The sequence below is a fragment of the Silurus aristotelis genome (assembly GCF_946808225.1).
Source record: "Silurus aristotelis genome assembly, chromosome: 13".
Lineage (NCBI taxonomy): Eukaryota > Metazoa > Chordata > Actinopteri > Siluriformes > Siluridae > Silurus > Silurus aristotelis.
Window position 1 is genome coordinate 268506 of NC_139586.1, and position 18953 is coordinate 287458.

General features: G+C 44.4%; 3 protein-coding genes across 6 annotated transcripts; 2 read left to right on the forward strand and 1 right to left on the reverse strand.

The window, feature by feature from the left end:
• Nucleotides 1–90: 90 nt before the first annotated feature.
• thop1 (thimet oligopeptidase 1) lies at nucleotides 91–6158 on the reverse strand. The gene is made up of 13 exons (XM_083557928.1): nucleotides 6029–6158; nucleotides 4836–5042; nucleotides 4219–4367; nucleotides 3783–3890; nucleotides 3563–3665; nucleotides 3180–3340; nucleotides 2692–2827; nucleotides 2166–2532; nucleotides 1390–1591; nucleotides 1096–1282; nucleotides 831–959; nucleotides 586–722; nucleotides 91–503 (listed from the first exon to the last, which is right to left on the reverse strand). The coding sequence occupies exons 1-13, from the start codon at nucleotides 6039–6041 to the stop codon at nucleotides 342–344; spliced, it is 2061 nt and encodes a 686-aa protein (XP_083414054.1). The 5' UTR covers nucleotides 6042–6158; the 3' UTR covers nucleotides 91–341.
• A 1129-nt stretch (nucleotides 6159–7287) lies between these two features.
• On the forward strand, nucleotides 7288–12798 carry sgta (small glutamine rich tetratricopeptide repeat co-chaperone alpha). 2 transcript variants are annotated; one of them, XM_083557940.1, is made up of 13 exons: nucleotides 7301–7755; nucleotides 7799–8308; nucleotides 8434–9059; nucleotides 9138–9241; nucleotides 9579–9669; nucleotides 9816–9915; nucleotides 10015–10119; nucleotides 10998–11136; nucleotides 11232–11294; nucleotides 11710–11747; nucleotides 11867–11962; nucleotides 12064–12182; nucleotides 12346–12798. In XM_083557940.1, the coding sequence occupies exons 3-12, from the start codon at nucleotides 8960–8962 to the stop codon at nucleotides 12170–12172; spliced, it is 945 nt and encodes a 314-aa protein (XP_083414066.1). In that variant the 5' UTR covers nucleotides 7301–7755; nucleotides 7799–8308; nucleotides 8434–8959; the 3' UTR covers nucleotides 12173–12182; nucleotides 12346–12798. The 2 variants fall into 2 exon arrangements, with proteins under 2 accessions (XP_083414065.1, XP_083414066.1); XM_083557939.1 differs by lacking the exon at nucleotides 7799–8308 and having other exon boundaries at nucleotides 7288–7438; nucleotides 8916–9059.
• Nucleotides 12799–12871: 73 nt separating this feature from the next.
• LOC310735298 (zinc transporter ZIP3-like) lies at nucleotides 12872–18953 on the forward strand. 3 transcript variants are annotated; one of them, XM_083557938.1, is made up of 5 exons: nucleotides 12872–13191; nucleotides 13383–13661; nucleotides 16160–17086; nucleotides 17117–17159; nucleotides 17692–18953. In XM_083557938.1, exons 2-3 carry the CDS (start codon nucleotides 13455–13457, stop codon nucleotides 16898–16900), a joined length of 948 nt encoding a protein of 315 aa, XP_083414064.1. In that variant the 5' UTR covers nucleotides 12872–13191; nucleotides 13383–13454; the 3' UTR covers nucleotides 16901–17086; nucleotides 17117–17159; nucleotides 17692–18953. The 3 variants fall into 3 exon arrangements, with proteins under 3 accessions (XP_083414064.1, XP_083414063.1, XP_083414062.1); XM_083557937.1 differs by lacking the exon at nucleotides 17117–17159 and having other exon boundaries at nucleotides 16160–17064; nucleotides 17470–18953; XM_083557936.1 differs by lacking the exon at nucleotides 17117–17159 and having other exon boundaries at nucleotides 12872–13661; nucleotides 16160–17064; nucleotides 17470–18953.

Here is an 18953-nt window from a genome sequence, read left to right on the forward strand (position 1 = left end):
AACAATCTATTTATTTGATTTGATCATAACACTCAACTGAAATCCCACTGAATCCCAGCACTGGCTAATAAACTTCATGAGAACATGCAGTACTGCATATCTGCTGTTTATTATCTTTTTATTACAGCAACACATTTCCAGGCGTGAGGTTTGTTTAATGAGGAGCATGTGAGGAACCTGAGGCTTTTTGGTCTCTGTATCTTTACTCAAAAATAGATTAGTGAGGTTTTTAACTCAGAAAGCGATAACGGTGTGAGCTAGTGTGTGATGATTAAAGTGATATGAAGTAAATCAGTCTGTAACGCCTGTGTGTACTGATGTTTCCACATTACTGCAGCTCATCAACAAGCACAAGGTGTGTCTGGATCCATCTCCACAGACAATCCTTTGCTCAGGAGGAATGCATCTTGCTTGGGTTCTCTTCCCAAGAACTTCTTCAGCATGTCGCTCGCATCTTCTGAACCTCCAGGCTTGAGAATGCAATTCCTGTAGTCCAGACCCACCTGCAGGACACGAGCCAATGGGTCACTGTTCATGTTTATGATTAATTCACAGCTCTGTATAATCATACTGAGTTTCACTGACCTCAGGGTTCATGATGCCTTCCTGCTTAAAGCGGGCGTAGAACATGTCCATGGAGAAGACCTCACTCCAGAGATAACCGTAATACTGAGCATCGTATCCACCTGCGAGATGACCAAACGTGGCCGGCATGTTCGTTCCTGGAGAGAAACAGGCCATGATTTAGTCTGGTGCTTCAATGTGGTCCAGTCTTTCAGGGAAAAAAGTCAAAAGGAACTTTTTACTGCTCAAAAACTTGAAAGCTTCACCTGCTGTGGCTGGAATTCCCAGGACTTCCTGACACAGCTTGCTATACTCCTCTGCTGGATCCACTCCTGTTCTGGTGTGAAGAGCTTGGTCCACTTTAGCTAGCACTATCTGCCTCAGGTTGAACAAACCTATAGAGATACAGAGAACTTTAGATAGTTTGCATTTCTGTGAGTTATAACGGAAACATGGTCGTGGTGAAAACGCGAAAGTACAGTAAAAGCGAGCACAAGTTCAGAGTGGGGGGTGGGGGGGTGTTGTTATTACCGGCGTTTGCCAGCCTGGACTTGATCAGTTTCTCCAGAAGTTCCTCTGGGATTGGACTGCCAGTCTTGTAATGCTTGGACATTCGCTGTAATGGCTCTTTTTCCCAAACCCAGTTCTCCAGCATCTGAGAAGGGGCCTCCACAAAATCCCGTTCCACATGAGTTCCGCTGAACATGGCAAACTCCGACTGGAGGAACACAAAAGCAACACATTTTAATGAGTGAATAATAATAATAATAATAATAATAATAATAATAATAATAATAATAATAAGGGCAGAGATTAAACTAAGACCTGTGCACAGAGCTGGTGCATGACATGTCCAAACTCGTGGAAGTAGGTCTCCACCTCATCGTGCTGCAGCAGGGACGGAGCATCAGCTGTGGGTTTGCTGAAGTTGGCCACCATGGCAGCCACAGCCATCTGTCTAGTGCCATCAGGAAGCAGACAACCGGGCTGCAGGCCGAAGCAGGCGGCGTGGCCATACTTCCCCTCTCTGAGAAACGAAGGAACAAGATGATATTTCACTTTAGCTTGCAAAGAATCGAGTATGGTTCTGAATAACAGAAGAAACGGTGAGAGTAACAGTGTGAGAATGTGCAGGGTCCATTCATTTATTACACTATGTCACCAAAAGTATTAGGACACTCGACCTTTCCTGCCATAAGTGGATCTTCACAGAACTGTTACCACAAAGCTGGAGGCACACAATTGTATCAGACGCCTTGCGGTATAATAAAATTGTGCGTTCACTTGAACATGGAAACCAAACCTAAACTGCTGTACGTAGCTTGGTGAGGAAGATCTTGAGTGGCCTGCTATAGAGCGCTGATCTCGACTGTTTGGATGAATGTGAGCGCTGACTGCACCCCAGGCCTTCACACATCACCTACATCAGTACCTGACTTTACTAAAGCGCTCGTTGCTGATAAACACAAATGTCCATCAGCACACTCCAAGATCTAGTGGAACGTGTAGAATGTGATGCTCAAAAAGCACAAATTTTTTATGACCAGGTGTCCACAAACTTTTGACAATGCAGTGTATAGATTTATCTATTCGCTCAGTACCTGGGGAAAAGGTCCAGGTAGAACTGCCCCACCATCTGGCCAGATGTGCGGTCTTTAACGCAGTACAGAGTGACATCATCGTGCCACACGGGGGCGCCCTCCACCTGCTGAAAGGAGAGGTTCAGCAGTTCTTGGTAGATGTCGAGAAGCCCACGGGTCACCACCTCCATGGGGAAATACTCTTTCAGCTGGTTCTGGTCCACGGCATATTGCATCTCCTCCACCTGGGTCATGTAGAAGCGCATGTCCCAGGCATGAAGCTCATTACTGAAGGGTAAATCCCTCTTCTCACACTCCTTCTCCTTCAGCTTCATCATGACCGCCCGCTCCTCCTCACCCAGCGGCTTCAGCTTACGGCCCAGCTCCTCTAATGGACAGAGTTAAAACTTAAGAACACACCCAGAGGAACGTAAACAAGAGCAAGAATCGATATGAAAAGTAAATTCTAGAGGAAACTGATGGAGTTTAAAGAACTGAGGAAGCCAAAAATATAAATCACAACTCCACATTAACTCTGCTGCCCTACCGAGGAACGCAGCAACCTTCTTGGCAGCTTTGGACATGTTCATTTCCAGCACGAAGTCGGCGTGAGTGCTGAAGCCCAGCAGAGCGCTCTTCTGAGAGCGTAACTCCACCAGCTCTTTCAGGATAACAGAGTTCTCCTGCCAGTAAACAAACGCATATTAAACTACTGACACGTTACTTCTGTTCTTCTGTGAAGCTTCTGATGATCAGTTTATCAATGCAGTTCACTTATAAACACTTCAAGCTCGATAAGATTCAGGATAAGATTCAAAAGCTTCAGTAGAACATCTGAGATCTGATCAGACTTAGAATGAAGAACTTCAGGGAATGAGAAGAAGCCTGGGCTCTGCTCCACTGCTGCCAGTGTTTCATCATCAGAAGCAGTTTCCGGGGTTTTAGATGTGAACATTGTTCTTCAGGTTTGTTGATCACTTTCCTCCTTTGTTCATCTTTTACACGTGGAGTTTCAGACTGTTTGTAAACACTGACCTCTTTACAGCGGGAATTGAAAGCTTGCTCCAGTTTCCTGCGCGTCTCTGGGACGTAGCATTTCTTCATGGTGGGGAAATAATGAGGGTATTTGAGGGTGAGTTTAAGCTTCCCCGTCTCGTCCTTCTCTAAGGAGTTGAGGAAATCTTCAGGAAGGCCACCTAAGATAAAGACAGCACACGTTAGAAGGTCACAGAGCGTTAGCAGCAGCGTTAGCGTTAGCAGCAGCCAGCGTTAGCGTTAGCAGCAGCGTTAGCGTTAGCAGCAGCCAGCGTTAGCGTTAGCAGCAGCCAGCGTTAGCGTTAGCGTTAGCAGCAGCGTTAGCGTTAGCAGCAGCCAGCGTTAGCGTTAGCAGCAGCGTTAGCAGTGAGCGGTGTACACACCGAGCTCCTCCCGGGTGAAGCACAGGTGAGTGGTGTCCTCGTTCAGATGCTTGTTGAAATCAATACACAGAGTGCTCAGCTTCTTCTTGATCTTCTTGATCTCCTGTTACAGGAAATATGATCCCTTTAGGCAACATATTCGCTACGCTGGATTTGGTTTACCGCGCGTTTAAATGGAGAGTAACGTGTTTAGGGGATGAGTGATGCCGTAATATCGGACCTCTTGTGTCTCCTTGGGAAGATGGAGTCCATTTCTCTTCCCCAGCATGATCAGTCTCTCCATGTACCGCTTCGCCTCGGGGGTCAGACTTCCATCCTGGAGTTTCTCCTGAGAAAATGAAAGTGTAATTCGTCAGGCAGAAAAGTTAGTACACCCCATTGTTTCAGAAGATATTCTGTAAGATGTTTAACAGTAATGGAAGGAGTCTCCAGTGTTAGCAATGAAAACTGCTTTTCTGTAATAACAGAGGGACCACATGTGAGAAGAAACTGCAACGTGAGCCTGAGAGCTACTCGACTATATTCTGCACAAAAATACAAAATAAGGATTAGAGAAGGTTTTTTTTTTTTTTCCTCCATCTTAATTATCTTCTGAATGTTTTATCATCGTCGTCCCTGTCCACGCACTTACAGCAGCAGAGCTTCAGAGAACCAACCTGAAGAGCAACGATCCTCTGGTACACGTCCTCCCTCATGCTCATCTCTACGTCGAACTCCGAGAGCTTCTTGTCGGCCTCGGTGCTGGCCGTGCGCACGTCCTTACAGGCAGACACGTGCTGAGGGAAATCCAACATGTTCCTCTGGACTGAAAAGAGAAGCAGAAACATGCAGGACGTCCGGTGCGTGTTACACACTGATCTCAGAGCTATGCTGAGACGCTCAATATCTCATCAAACATCTTTTACAGGAAATCTGGTACATCATGGATGGTGTTTATTGGTGCAGAAGATAAAAAAAAACAACAACATTAAATCAGAACATATTTCTTTACAGCTTGGGGATAAAAAACAGGTGAATGTTCATAGGGTAATAATATTTATTTATTTAACACTTATCTATTTACTCATAATTGCTGCCACGATTGAGAGGAATGAATTCTACATTAAAAAGTAAACAGGGACGTGTAGTTTAGATTTAAAGTGTGCAGTGTCTCTGCTCGTCCTCCTGTTCAGCAGCTCTTTATGTAAAAAGTGCTGAGTAGTTACGCTGCTGTGCGCCGATCTCCTCTGGAGTCAGCTGTTTATTTATAGGAGAAGAAAAGCAGAATGATTACCCGTGTACTCCACCTCAACATCAGCCAGGGCCTTCAGCGTGTTCTCATAGCTGACCTCTGCCAGCTTCAGAGCCCCGACGCTGTCGTACACCTTCTTAGTCTTCGCAATGAGTTCATCTGTAAGCTGCTGAATCTGATCAGGTTTAAAATCCCAGCGCAGGCGATTCTCCGCACAGACTCGCTCACCTCCAGCAAACACCACCTCACCTGCAGCACCACATCACTTCAGTGTTCAGCAGCACAAAACTATTACAGCACATCAACACCATATCACACCAGATCAACAAATACTGACGCGGTGAAAGATCAAATGGAGATCAAATAAAAACATTAAACGTTCCTGCATTTACAGTCACCGCTCACGAGTTGTGTTCAGGAGTCGGGTTTATGTGTGTGTTATAAACCGCTGTAATAACACAGGAGCAACACACACACACACACACACACACACACACACACACACACACACATCACGACAGGCTTCACAATGTACTTCACCATACCTGTAGTCCAGACGCTCACCTTCAGTAAGACTGTCGAGTCTGATTTCATGATGATGATGAGTATTTTAAATACAAACCCAATAAAAGTGGAAACTGGGACTGTAGACCCTCTGCCCACGGTGACCCCCTGTCCCCCTGCCCCCGGTAGACCCCCTGCCCCCAGTAGACCCTCTGCCCACGGTGACCCCCTGCCCCCCGGTAGACCCTCTGCCCACGGTGACCCCCTGTCCCCCTGCCCCCGGTAGACCCTCTGCCCCCGGTGACCCCCTGCCCCCAGTAGACCCTCTGCCCACGGTGACCCCCTGCCCACGGTAAAACCGCAGTAAACGGTGTGTCATGGCGCTCTTGTGTCCCTCAGAAGGAACGAAGCGGCGCTGCTATAAATCATGTTTACTGAAAAAGAATACATTATATTCGATCTCGACGTTGTGAAGTGATAAATATAATTAAACTCGATGAATAAACAGCGGTACCGGAGTCTCTACCGGCACCAGTGTGCCACAGATCCTGTGCTAAGCTAACTAGCATCTGGCTAACTGGGTAGCAGGTGAGAGATAACCGGAGCGCTGACACACACACCCGCCTACTTAATCAGCTGCGATCGCGGCGATTCCCACATCACTGACCCACACCGGGTGTTTTACACGCCACACTCAGACACACACACACGCCCGCGGCCGGAGCTCTGACCTGTTGGAGCCATTCCTCTCACCGGGTACAGGCTTCACCACCACCGGATACCTCCGCGTGGGCTCAATACAGCAGCGAAACTCCGCCCACTGCCTGGTCATGCTCTCTGATTAGCCTGAACAGATATCAATCACAAAGTAATAGAAGGTGAGCGCATTTCCTATTGGTCAGTCTGAGATTTGGCACGCCCTCAGAACCATAGTCACACCTACCTAATGAACATGGCGGAATGCAAAATGGGAAAACAAACCAATAAATAAATACATAAGAAATTATATATCTACCATTATATATCATCTATTATCTATAGATGGATTCATGTGTTTGTGATTTCTGCATGTATTTGTTGTAAATACTTCTGTGTGTATGTTAGTTATTTTTTGTTGTATTGATTTACATATATTATTTAATTATAGATAAAGCTTTATTGTTTTATTGTTTAATTCTTTAATATATTACGGCGTTTTGCATTTACAATTTATATTTAAGTTTAAGCGTGTCTCTATATTCCGCCAGTTAGACTCAGTGAGAATACTTGACCTCTGGCGCCCCCTGTTGATTCGCTCTGGTACTGTCATACATACATTGCCAAAAAGTATTGGGACACCTGACATTTCCTGACATATGTGGTTCTTCTCCAAACTGTTTCCACAAAGCTGGCACACAAGGAACACAATTGTTTCGAACGTTTTCAGATGCGGTATAATAAAATGTTGCGTCCACTTGAACTTATAACGAGCTATAAAGGTTTATAATCCTTCTTTGTCCTGAGGTTTGAATTTAAAAGACCACCAAAAAGTATTAGAATTAATACAATTAGAAATATAGAAAATTATTAGAAATATGTTTATATTCATTATATTAGTGGTCAGTGGATGAACCCACTTGAGGTGAACTGGATCACCGTGTGAGCCTCAAACCTCCATGCCGATATCAGTGTCTGATCTTAGTAATGATCTAAAGTCTAATAGAAAACCCTCCCAGAGGAGTGGAGTCTGTCGTAGAAGACCATGGTGTTGATGGTCAGGATTCTACACACTTTTAATCTCTTCTAATTAAAGAGAGAGAATTTGATGTACAGTATTTATGATGTTAGCCATCAGAGTCAACATGAAGGGACTGGACTGAAACACACACACACACACACACACACTTTGTTTCACTGTGTACTGCACTGTAAATTGGGTTTAATTATAATAAAACCTCACTTGCTAGCCTTCAAGTCGATCGTAGTAGTATTTATGAACTTCTCACTCCGGACCAGCAGGTGTCGATATCCTGCCACGCTGTGGTTTCGCCGAGCGTGATGACGTTTCCCTGCGGAGGGGGCGGGGCTACGTGCGGCTGGGCTAGCTCGCGCAGTAGAGTCCGGAGCAGATCAGCGGAGAGGATCAGGTGCAGCGTCACAGAGTGAGTACCGTGTCAGGGCCTCCAGGGCGCCGTGTGGCTCCGCCCGGGGGGGAAATCATCTGTAAATATTCCGCAATACGGAGCTTTTCATCCCCTTTACCACCTCTGAGTTTTATAAAGTGTTTAATTTCTTGCTGCCGCCGCGGTGTGAAGGCAGCTAGCCGGCTAGTCATGAATGCTAACCCTCGGTGGAGAAGCTGCTGCTGTGGCGGAGTTTGCTAATCTCACCCCGCTAACGGTTTATCTGATCCGGTTTATCTGAGATAAAAGTAGATTTTTCTACCTTTGTGTGTGTGTGTGTGTGTGTGTGTGTGTGTGTGTGTGTGAGTGTGTGTGTGAGTGTGTGTGAGTGAGAGAGAGAGTGAGATCTGGTGCAGAGTCCCGGCAGTGTATTGGGTCACACTGCACTCTGACTAACCGAGTTTACTAGAATGTTCTGTTCTGGCGCTAAGCTGCTGCTTCATTCAGTTCAGTAATTTTTATTTGTAGAGCGCGTTTTAAAGTGAACATTTTCTCTAAGCAGCTACACAGATGGAGCTGTTATAATCTTGTATAAAGGAAGTTTTGTGCCCATAAGTTTGTTCCTTATCATTGTAAGTTTGTTTCTAATGAGTGATCGAGTGATGACTGTGAAGGAACCTTGAGAGGAACCAGACACAAAACAGAACCTCATCACTAAATGTTTATTTATTACAGCTCCATTATTGAGGTGTGTAATAACAGCTGCTTAAATCCAGAACTGTTCATGCAACATGTGGTCCTGAGCACTAGTGATATTAAATACAGTCCGAATCCATCCTCAAAGTTCTTGAGTTGTTTAGTGGCTTCATGGATCTTCAGACTGTAGCTGTGGAACCATCTTTACACAGAGTGGCCTTCAAATAAGAAGCATTCCATCCAGAGGTAGGACGCTGTGATGAACCAGGCTGAAGAGAAGAAAAGGACTGGAACGCTGATCACAGCAACCTCAGGGTGTGTTTATTCGACAGAGAGAGAAGAGGGTGATGGGAAGAGAGATGATTATGATTGTTAAGCATAAACGCACACACACACACACTCACGTTAAACGTGTATTCATCAGGATTTGGTGTGTAATGTAGTAGTTATCTGGCTGTGGTTGTTTCCAGCTGTAAAGGATGAGATCATGCAGGTCAGAGGTGAAGTGTGTATCAGTGTGGAGGAGAAACAGTTTATTATAATTATTGTTATTATTATTAAATCTGCATTAAAACCCCGTGTCTGATCAGTAAGATTGCCGTTTGGGTGGTTGGTGTTGTGTAAAGCTGCAGGTAGAGATGATCCCTGATCCAGGTGCCGAACCTGTTGAGCAAGATCAGACTGATCAGATGTCCAGGAACAGTGAGGTCACTGCTGGTCATGATTCAGATCTGCTCCACTATTCCCTGAATCAGCAGTTTATAATCACAACTTTGTTATACTTTATTTTCTGAGTGCCGTCTCTTCACCTGTCTTTCAGTTTTCCTCATCAGTACCTGGAGAGGTCCTTACCTCCAACCGACAATGACTGATACGAAGCGTCTTGCGTTCTCCATTATACACTTCCTCCACGACCAGCTGACATCTGGGGGCTTGTCATCAGATGCTCAAGAAAGTTTAGAAGGTACACACTGAGCCATGTTGAGATCACACATTATGGTTATAATACTGATGTGTAATGGCTCTTGGATCTGCTTTTTAGTTGCCATCCAGTGTCTGGAGACTGCGTTCAGTGTCTCATCTGAGGACCAGACTTTAGCAGTTTCTGAGACTTTGCCGGAATTATTCGCAGCAGCAACTGTTAAGGTAAAACACACACACAGACACACACACACACACACACACACACACACACACACACACAGTCTGTGTCTGAACATCTGTTAACTCTTGACCATCACACACACATGCTAATGCTACACTAATGCTTTTGGGGTTAAAGGGGGGATTCCACACAGCTCCAAAATCTGAGTCTGAATCTGAGTAATGGGTCCTCAACAAGCACATGTGAGATAATCAGGTGTTCACAAACATCTGGCTGGACAACGTCTAGTGTTCTTTTTGCAGCGTCATGTTACAAATCAGATTTAGAGTAAAGTTAATTGATTGGATGAGGTGTGTGTGAATGTGTGTGATGTTGCAGGTAACAGATACGCCTCAGGTTAAAGTCACCTCAGATAATAGTTCTCCTACAGAGGATCAGCTGGCGGAGGCAGAGCAGCTGAAAAGTGACGGTATGTACATGTACCAGTTTTCTTTTTAAACTGCGGTACTGAACTAAATACGGCATTAACGCATTACATAATATAAAAATATAAAGAGTGACGTGTGTGATCCAGTGGTAGTGATGTTCTGATTATTAATAACGTATTTAATCCAGGTAATGAGCAAATGAAGGTGGAGAACTTTAGTGCCGCAGTGGAATTCTACTCAAAAGCCATTCAGATTAATCCTCACAACGCAGTTTACTTTTGTAACAGGTAACACTTCAATATACTTCATTCCGGGAACAGTGTGAAGGTGGTTGTGTTGTTGTGTTGTGTATGTAAAGCCCTGTGCTGGTTCTGTGCTCTCTGTAGAGCTGCTGCCTACAGTAAACTGGGGAACTACGCTGGAGCGGTTCAGGACTGTGAGTGTGCCATCGGAATCGATCCCAACTACAGTAAAGCGTATGGACGGATGGGGTGAGATATAGAGTATAAATTAGAATGTATATTATATAAGTGCTTGGTCACATGAGTTATTTTTTAATTTGCTTGTTGTCATACAGGGAAACACGAATCATTCCTCTTTTCAGCTCCGTGTACTGTGTAATTCATGCTGTGTATTATTACAACACTTACCTTCATTACACACTTCTAATGATTTATAGCCACACTGGTTCCCCTCCTGTCCTCTGTTCCCTGTGTGTTCCACCTACACTGAAGCTGTGATTGATGTGGATCGAGCCTGGCTGACTTTCCTCTGATAATAACACTAGTGTTTAGAGGATTAGAGACTGGATCTTCCTTCTCAGATTGATGTGTGGGAGTATTTGAGATGTTTGGATGTTGGCATGCTGTTCCCTGAGTCTCAGTGTCTCTGTATATTTATCAGTGTTGGTTATGAGCAGAAGATGTACGCTTAGTGACGGTTCTGGAACAAACATTACTCTATTATAACCGTATGGGAATGAATTGAAACCCAAATGCAAAAGTCGTTTAGTTGGGAGTATTTTTGTAATCCGAACATAAGGAATAATTCATGCTGGATTAATAGATGTTTCAGTAGTACTGATTTTCCTTCTCCTCACATGCTCATGTTGATAAACCTGTTCCTGGTATAACACATTTACAAACAACCACAAAACTCCATTACAGGCGGCGCTCAGCGTGTAAGCATCAGAGTTAGGAGACTGTATTCCAGCGCAGTGAAGTCATTATTTTCCTTTACAGAAATCAAAACAAATGTAATCTTCAACCTTCCCCAATTGTTCACTCTGTTTTTATATGATTTATTTAATGCAGTTAATAGAACTGATGTTCATGCAGTATGACCTGTTATGTTTTCTTCTCGTAATCAGACTGGCCCTGTCGAGTCTGAACAAGCACAACGAGGCTGTAGGCTACTACAAGAAAGCTCTGGAACTGGACCCCGAGAACGATACGTACAAATCAAATTTAAAAATTGCTGAGCAGAAAATGAAAGAAACTCCAAGTCCAGTAAGTTCACTGATACACAGAACCAAGTTAGTCTCCTCCTGGGGGTCAAAAGGAACTGCGGGATTCACCATGTTGGTTTTTTTTCTCTTCTGCAGACAGGTGGAACAGGAGGCGTTGACCTGGCGGGTCTGCTCAGTAATCCCGGGTTCATGAGCATGGTGGGTGTTTATCTGTAAAGAGAACTACACTGTATGGTCATATATATATATATATATATGTGTGTGTGTATGTGGACACCTGCTCATCAAATCTCCCAGTGCAGATTTAGTTCCTGCGTTGTGCATTTTGAAAGTCTGAGATTTAAATTGTCTTTGTGGGGATTGAAGGTCAGGCTTCTGTGCAGGAGGTTTGTCTTCATTGTGCTTGCTTTGTGCACAGCGGCATTGTCAACCTGTTATGACATCATACAAAATCTACACAATCTTGTGCTTTAGACTTGGAGGGAGCTTTTTGTGGATGAACCAGATACAGGTGTGAGGGTCAGGTGTCCACATACTTTTGACTATGTAGTGTAAATAGATCAGCTGTTTGAAGCAGGCTAATAAAGTTACTGACTAATTTCTTTGTTTTCAGGCTTCTAATCTGATGAATAACCCACAAGTACAACAGCTGTGAGTATTTTTATCTTTTCAGACTGAGTCACAGGATCAGCAGAGATTTCAGTAAAGTGGTGCTGGAATACAGTTCAACGTTGTTATATGCTTATTTGTGCAATGTTTAATCTCTTCAGTGTGTCAGGGATGATGTCTGGATCTTATGGGCCAATGGGAAACACCGCAGCGCCACCCACAGGGCCTCCGAACGACATATCAGGACTTATTCAAGCGTAAGGTTTCACACAGCTCTTCTCTTCTGACCTAACATGCTACACTGTTCATGTACGCTTAAAGGTTTTATAATAATGAAGCGTGTGTTTGATCTGTACAGTGGTCAGCAGTTTGCACAGCAAATGCAGCAGCAGAACCCTGAACTGATCGAGCAGTTACGGAGTCAGATCCGGAGCCGACCCCCGAGTGCCAGTAACGAAGAACAATGACATCGAAGCAGTACGACTCGATTCTGTTTACCTAAAGCAGCAGAGTTCTAGATCTGATGAGTTCTGTGTTAAATAAGCTACCAAAACAAGGCGTTATTTTTATCTATCACTTTTTTAAATGCATTTTAACACTCACTGTGGTCATCTTTCTTCTTTTCCATGGTATGGTGAAGAATCATGGTGAGGAACACAGAGAAGAACACCGGCTCGCTTGTTTTTTGTTTTTTTGTATATTCTTTTTAAGATCTGTTCTATTACAACTCCAGGGACTATAAACCAGTCTGACGTCACACGGAGCATGCGTGCCCAACCGTCCTCCTCCCTGCATCGCCTCTCTCCGAAGAAACCAATGTAGCCAAAAAATAAATTTTCAAGGTCGTATCTGGCCACCTAGATGCTGAGAAGCCTGTCCAGATGTACAGAAGCATCACCCTGGTTTAATTCTCCTCATTTCTGTGTAACTACTACTTGCTGATGGGTTGTCATTAAACACACATCTCTTCGTGGACTGGGTCAACACAAGGTCATTTCCATTCTGCAGTAACAAGCTGTCTTTGTTTGAGCAGAAGAGTTTGTAAACGATATGTACACTGTTGATATGGAAATTAAATGTCAGATTTCAAGTAGGACATGTTTGTTGTTATCCTCTGTTATCCACTGGAGAGTTGGGAAGGCAGCAGAAGGTCATGTAATGGTCGGTTTATTTATTTTGAAATGAAATCTTGGACAGTTTGCATGAGGAACTCACACCGGATCACTGATCTACCGGATCAAAGAGAACTGGTTTATAATCACCATTCCGCCAATCAGACTTGTGCCCTGCAGCGTAGGCTGTGCGCTAAACAACACTTTACACTACAGCTAGTGTGCCTAAGTAGGGTGCGAGATACTTCTTGCCCTAACGCACAGGAAGTGCGCCTACATAGGGAGCAGGGAGCTGTTTGACATTCAGCCGCTCCACTGACTAGAACCCGGACAGGTGATTTATACAGGCGGAAGTTAGCCGAGAAAAGGAGCAGGTAACCGAGGAAACGTTCACTATTTAACATTATATTCACTAACGAATCATTATTTATAAGTTGGTAAATCACATGTAAATTTATATTCACCTTTTATAGCGCTATTAGCATTAAAGCTAGCCTTTTTGAAAGTCACACGTTAGCTAGTTAGAGGGTCAGGTTCTCAGTTTTAGCATCGACGCTAACCCCAGCAGGTAAACACAAGGCCATGCTGCTGCTGGTATCCTGGTAGGCTGCTTCTGCGGGGATTTAGCCTCCACATCATGGAGCTGTTTGTGGGTAAGATCCTGTGCCTTATAGGCATGTTCGGTCTGATGCTGGGAGCCATTCTGATCCCGGTCAGGGTGATGCAGTCAGACCTGGACAAGGCTGCGAGATACAGGAGAGCTGTGGCCTTCACTAACTCTTTTGGAGGAGGTGTGTTTCTGGCCACCTGCTTCAACGCCCTTTTACCTGCTGTCAGGGACAAGGTGAGACATCCACACCCTTACACACATACACGCATACAGCCTCATATATATATATATATATATATATATGGTCCCCTAGTGGTTAAGATGCAGCGCTCCCACCGCTGCGACCCGGGTTTGATTCCCGGTCAGGGGACCATCCCCAGCCACTCTTAGTGCCGGTCCCAAGCCCGGATAAATTGGGGAGGGTTGCGTTAGGAAGGGCATCCAGGCGTAAAACATGTGCCAAATCAAACGTGCGGAGGATCCGCTGTGGCGCCCCCTAACGGGAGAAGCCGAAAAGAAAGTGTTATATATATATATTCTACACCTCATAAACTACTCTCATATACCCCCCCCCCATACCCTCATAAACTACCTTCATTAGTACACACTAACCTCATAAACTACCCTTATATACCACCCCATACCCTCATAAACTACCTTCATTACTACACACTAACCTCATAAACTACCCTTATATACCACCCTATACCCTCATAAACTACCCTTATATACCATCCTATACCCTCATAAGCTACCCTCATATACCACTCTATACCCTCATAAACTACCCTCATTACTACACACTACTCTCATATACCACCCTATACCCTCAAGCTACCCTTATATACCACCCTATACCCTCATAAACTACCCTTATATACCACCCTATACCCTCATAAACTACCCTTATATACCACCCTTCTTCTTCTTCTTCTTCTTTCGGCTGCTCCCATTAGGGGGCGCCACAGCGGATCATCCGTCTCCATCCCCCCCTGTCCTCTACATCTGCCTCTTTTACACCAACTACCTGCATGTCTTCCCACACCACATCCATGAACCTCCTCCTTGGCCTTCCTCTTTTCCTCCTACCTGGTGGCTCCATCTTCAGCATTTTTCTACCAATATAATTCATGTCCCTTCTCTGCACATGTCCAAACCATCTCAATCTCGCCTCCCTCACCTTGTCTCCAAAACATCCTACATGTGCTGTCCCTCTAATAAACTCATTTCTAATCCTGTCCATCGTCGTCACTCCCAACGAAAACCTTAACATCTTCAGCTCTGCTACCTCCAGTCCCACCTCCTGTCTTTTACTCAATGCCACTGTCTCTAATCCATACAACATCTCAGGTCTCACCACAGTCCTATAAACTTTCCCTTTCATTCTCACAGATACTCTTCTATCACAAATCACTCCTGCTATCACTCTTCTCCACCCACTCCACCCTGCCAGCAATCTTTTCTTCACTTCTCCACCCACTCCACCCTGCCTGCACTCTTTTCTTTACTTCTCTAACACACTACTTATATACCACCCTATACCCTCATAAATTACCCTTATATACCACCCTATACCCTCATAAACTACCCTTATATACCACCCTATACCCTCATAAACTACCCTTATATACTACCCTATACCCTCATAAACTACCCTTATATACCACCCTATACCCTCATAAACTACCCTTATATACCACCCTATACCCCCTTATAAACTACCCTTATATACCACCCTATACCCTCATAAACTACACTTATATACTACCCTATACCCTCATAAACTACCCTTATATACCACCCTATACCCCCTTATAAACTACCCTTATATACCACCCTATACCCTCATAAACTACACTTATATACTACCCTATACCCTCATAAACTACCCTTATATACCACCCTATACCCCCTTATAAACTACCCTTATATACCACCCCATACCCTCATAAATTACCCTTATATACCACCCTATACCCTCATAAACTACCCTTATATACCACCCTATACCCTCATAAATTACCCTTATATACCACCCTATACCCTCATAAACTACCCTTATATACCACCCTATACCCTCATAAATTACCCTTATATACCACCCTATACCCTCATAAATTACCCTTATATACCACCCTATACCCTCATAAACTACCCTTATATACCACCCTATACCCCCTTATAAACTACCCTTATATACCACCCTATACCCTCATAAACTACACTTATATACTACCCTATACCCTCATAAACTACCCTTATATACCACCCTATACCCCCTTATAAACTACCCTTATATACCACCCCATACCCTCATAAATTACCCTTATATACCACCCTATACCCTCATAAACTACCCTTATATACCACCCTTTACCCTCATAAACTACCCTTATATCCTTATATACTACCCTATACTTTATATATATATGTATTGCTCTCATATGAATTCCAACCTGGACTGGACTGGACTGGACTGCACATGTTCATATGGATCATATGGATGAATCTGTAGCAGATGTATGAGGTGCACATCCATGGTGTGAATGTCTTTTTCTACCACCTCCCAAAAGTTGTCCCCTGGATCCTGTCTCATAATGAGATGGGCCATAATTCTGGGCTGTTTCATCACAAATATGCCATTTTTAGTCCTAATATTCCAGACAGTATGTCTGGAAACCCAATCTCATCTGAATAATACATTAGAATCGGTCTGTTCTGTTTTTCTTCAGGTGGATCAGATCCTTAATGTGCTAAAGATCAACACCGACTACCCTGTGGCCGAGACCATGATGATACTTGGGTTTTTTCTCACCGTGTTTGTTGAGCAGGCTGTTCTGACCTTCAGAAAGGAGAAACCGCCCTTCATTGACCTTGAGACATTTAATGCAGGCGGCTCGGAGGCAGGCAGCGACTCCGAGTACGACACGCCTTTCATCGCTCCTGCGCGTACCTCGCACCATCACGCGCACCATCACGCGCATCACCACAGTAATTTCAACCCTGCAGAACTGACCCGTGCAGGACCGCTGCGGCTCGCGAGCCTTGTCCTGGCTCTCTCTGCTCACTCGGTCTTCGAAGGCCTGGCCCTCGGGCTTCAGGAAGACGGCGCTAAATTGGGAAGTCTTTTCCTCGGAGTAGCGATCCACGAGACGCTCGCTGCCGTGGCTGTAGGGGTCAGCGTGGCTAAAGCAGGACTTCAGCTGCAGGATGCTTGCAAGCTGGGGGTCACAGTCAGCCTCATGATCCCCATCGGGATTGGGGTGGGGATGGGGATCGAGAGCGCTCAGAACCTGGCAGGAAGTATCGTCTCTGTGGTGCTCCAAGGCCTGGCAGCAGGCACCTTTCTTTTTATTACATTCTTTGAAATTCTCTCCAGAGAGTTGGAGGACAAACATGATCGGCTCCTGAAGGTGCTTTTCCTCGTCTTAGGGTATGGTGTGCTTGCAGGTCTAGTCTTCATCAAGTGGTGAAGATCTCATTGTTCCTCAGAGCAAATGATCTCATTAACCTTCCTCATTACCCAAACCAAAAGAAAAGAGCTTCCTAAATATACTCTAAAAACTTATTAACTTATTACTTCCATTTCTTAAATTTCTACACCTATGAAGGTGCTGACTTGAAAGCGCAGACTTGAGCCCTCAGACTTGAGCCTTCAGGTTGGATAGCCTGCAGACTGGAGAGCGCAGACTTGAGCCCTCAGACTGGAGAGCGTGCAGACTGGAGAGCGCAGTCTTGAGCCCTCAGACTGGAGAGCGTGCAGACTGGAGAGCCCTTAGACTGGAGAGAGAGCGTAGACTGGAGAGCGCAGACTTGAGCCCTCAGACTGGAGAGAGAGCGTAGACTGGAGAGCGAGCGTAGACTGGAGAGCGCAGACTTGAGCCCTCAGACTGGAGAGCGTGCACACTGGAGAGCGCAGTCTTGAGCCCTCAGACTGGAGAGAGAGCGTAGACTGGAGAGCGTGCAGACTGGAGAGCCCTTAGACTGGAGAGAGAGCGTAGACTGGAGAGCGTGCAGACTGGAGAGCCCTTAGACTGGAGAGAGAGCGTAGACTGGAGAGCGCAGACTTGAGCCCTCAGACTGGAGAGCCCTTAGACTGGAGAGAGAGCGTAGACTCGAGAGCGCAGACTTGAGCCCTCAGACTGGAGAGCATGCAGACTGGAGAGCCCTTAGACTGGAGAGAGAGCGTAGACTGGAGAGCGCAGACTTGAGCCCTCAGACTGGAGAGCATGCAGACTGGAGAGCCCTTAGACTGGAGAGAGAGCGTAGACTCGAGAGCGCAGTCTTGAGCCCTCAGACTGGAGAGCGCAGACTGGAGAGCGCAGACTGGAGCAGGAATGTGTTTTAATTGTGATGTATTAATGTGGATGATGTTGGACAGCAGATACTGTGTGATTATTGTTAGAGATTTGATGCTGGAGCACCTCCCAGTCCCTGTTTTACCCATTTTTATACTCTAAATAGAATCAAGTACGGAATCTCACTGCTCTCTCATGATCACTTTATAATAAACACTTCAGGTATCAGACTTCATTATAATGTATGAAATATTAGAATATTTAAATATGAGGGTCATTTGGGGTGTATTTATTTTGTGCCAGATTGCTTTTATTCCTTGAATTTCCCTATAAAAACATGTCCAAGTTGAAGTAGTGTGTAGTTCTGCTTGTATGATGATACGTCTATATTCTTTATTTAATTAATTATACATTTAAAATGTTTGGGATTCATCAGTGTGGGAAAAACCTCACAAAGCCAGTGTCTGCTGGACCTCACTGTGCCGTTCTACAGGATAACATGCTGCTGAGGAGGCCTGAAGGTTAACTCAAGGTTAATTGAAAGAGAGATTAAAGCCGTTTTTTTAAATTGAAGTTTTATTTTATTTTTTTATTTTTTTTATTTTATGGTTGTGGATTTGTAAATGAATCAGTTTTGTTTTCTGACTCTGTAATTTGACCTGCAGATTATATGTTGTATAAATATTTAAATTCCTCCTGTTAAATCTAATGTTTTATGGAGTGTATTTATAAATCACTTCCTGGAGGGTTTTTGGATGAAATGCTTTCTGAAGGAAACAGGGTTTTATACAGAACTGTTTATGGTTTCAGCAGAACTTTGGACTGAAGACCTGCTGAATGATATCGGTTTAAACGTTTACCTGGTGACTGTAAGGAACATGTTACTGAACTGATTTTTAATTACGAATATTCCGTTTCACTAGAACAATAACTGGTGTAAAATAACTACAAGTATTTGTTATAGAAAAAATATGAATGTATTTAAAGAACTCCAGCACATGTTTCTGCCCCATCAGTCTGTAGCACATTAAACGTTTCTACTTTACTGTAACATCAGGGGAGAAGATCAGACCTGTTCAGTGGAGCTGAATGTCAGCAGTTCCGCTTCACCTGTACGCTGTACTCTGCTGTACTGTTCATTACACGTTAATGTCCCTGTTTATTATGTCTGCAGGTAAGAGAGTCACTTTCATGTGACCTTGAAATGACATTAAAAATGTTTGCATTA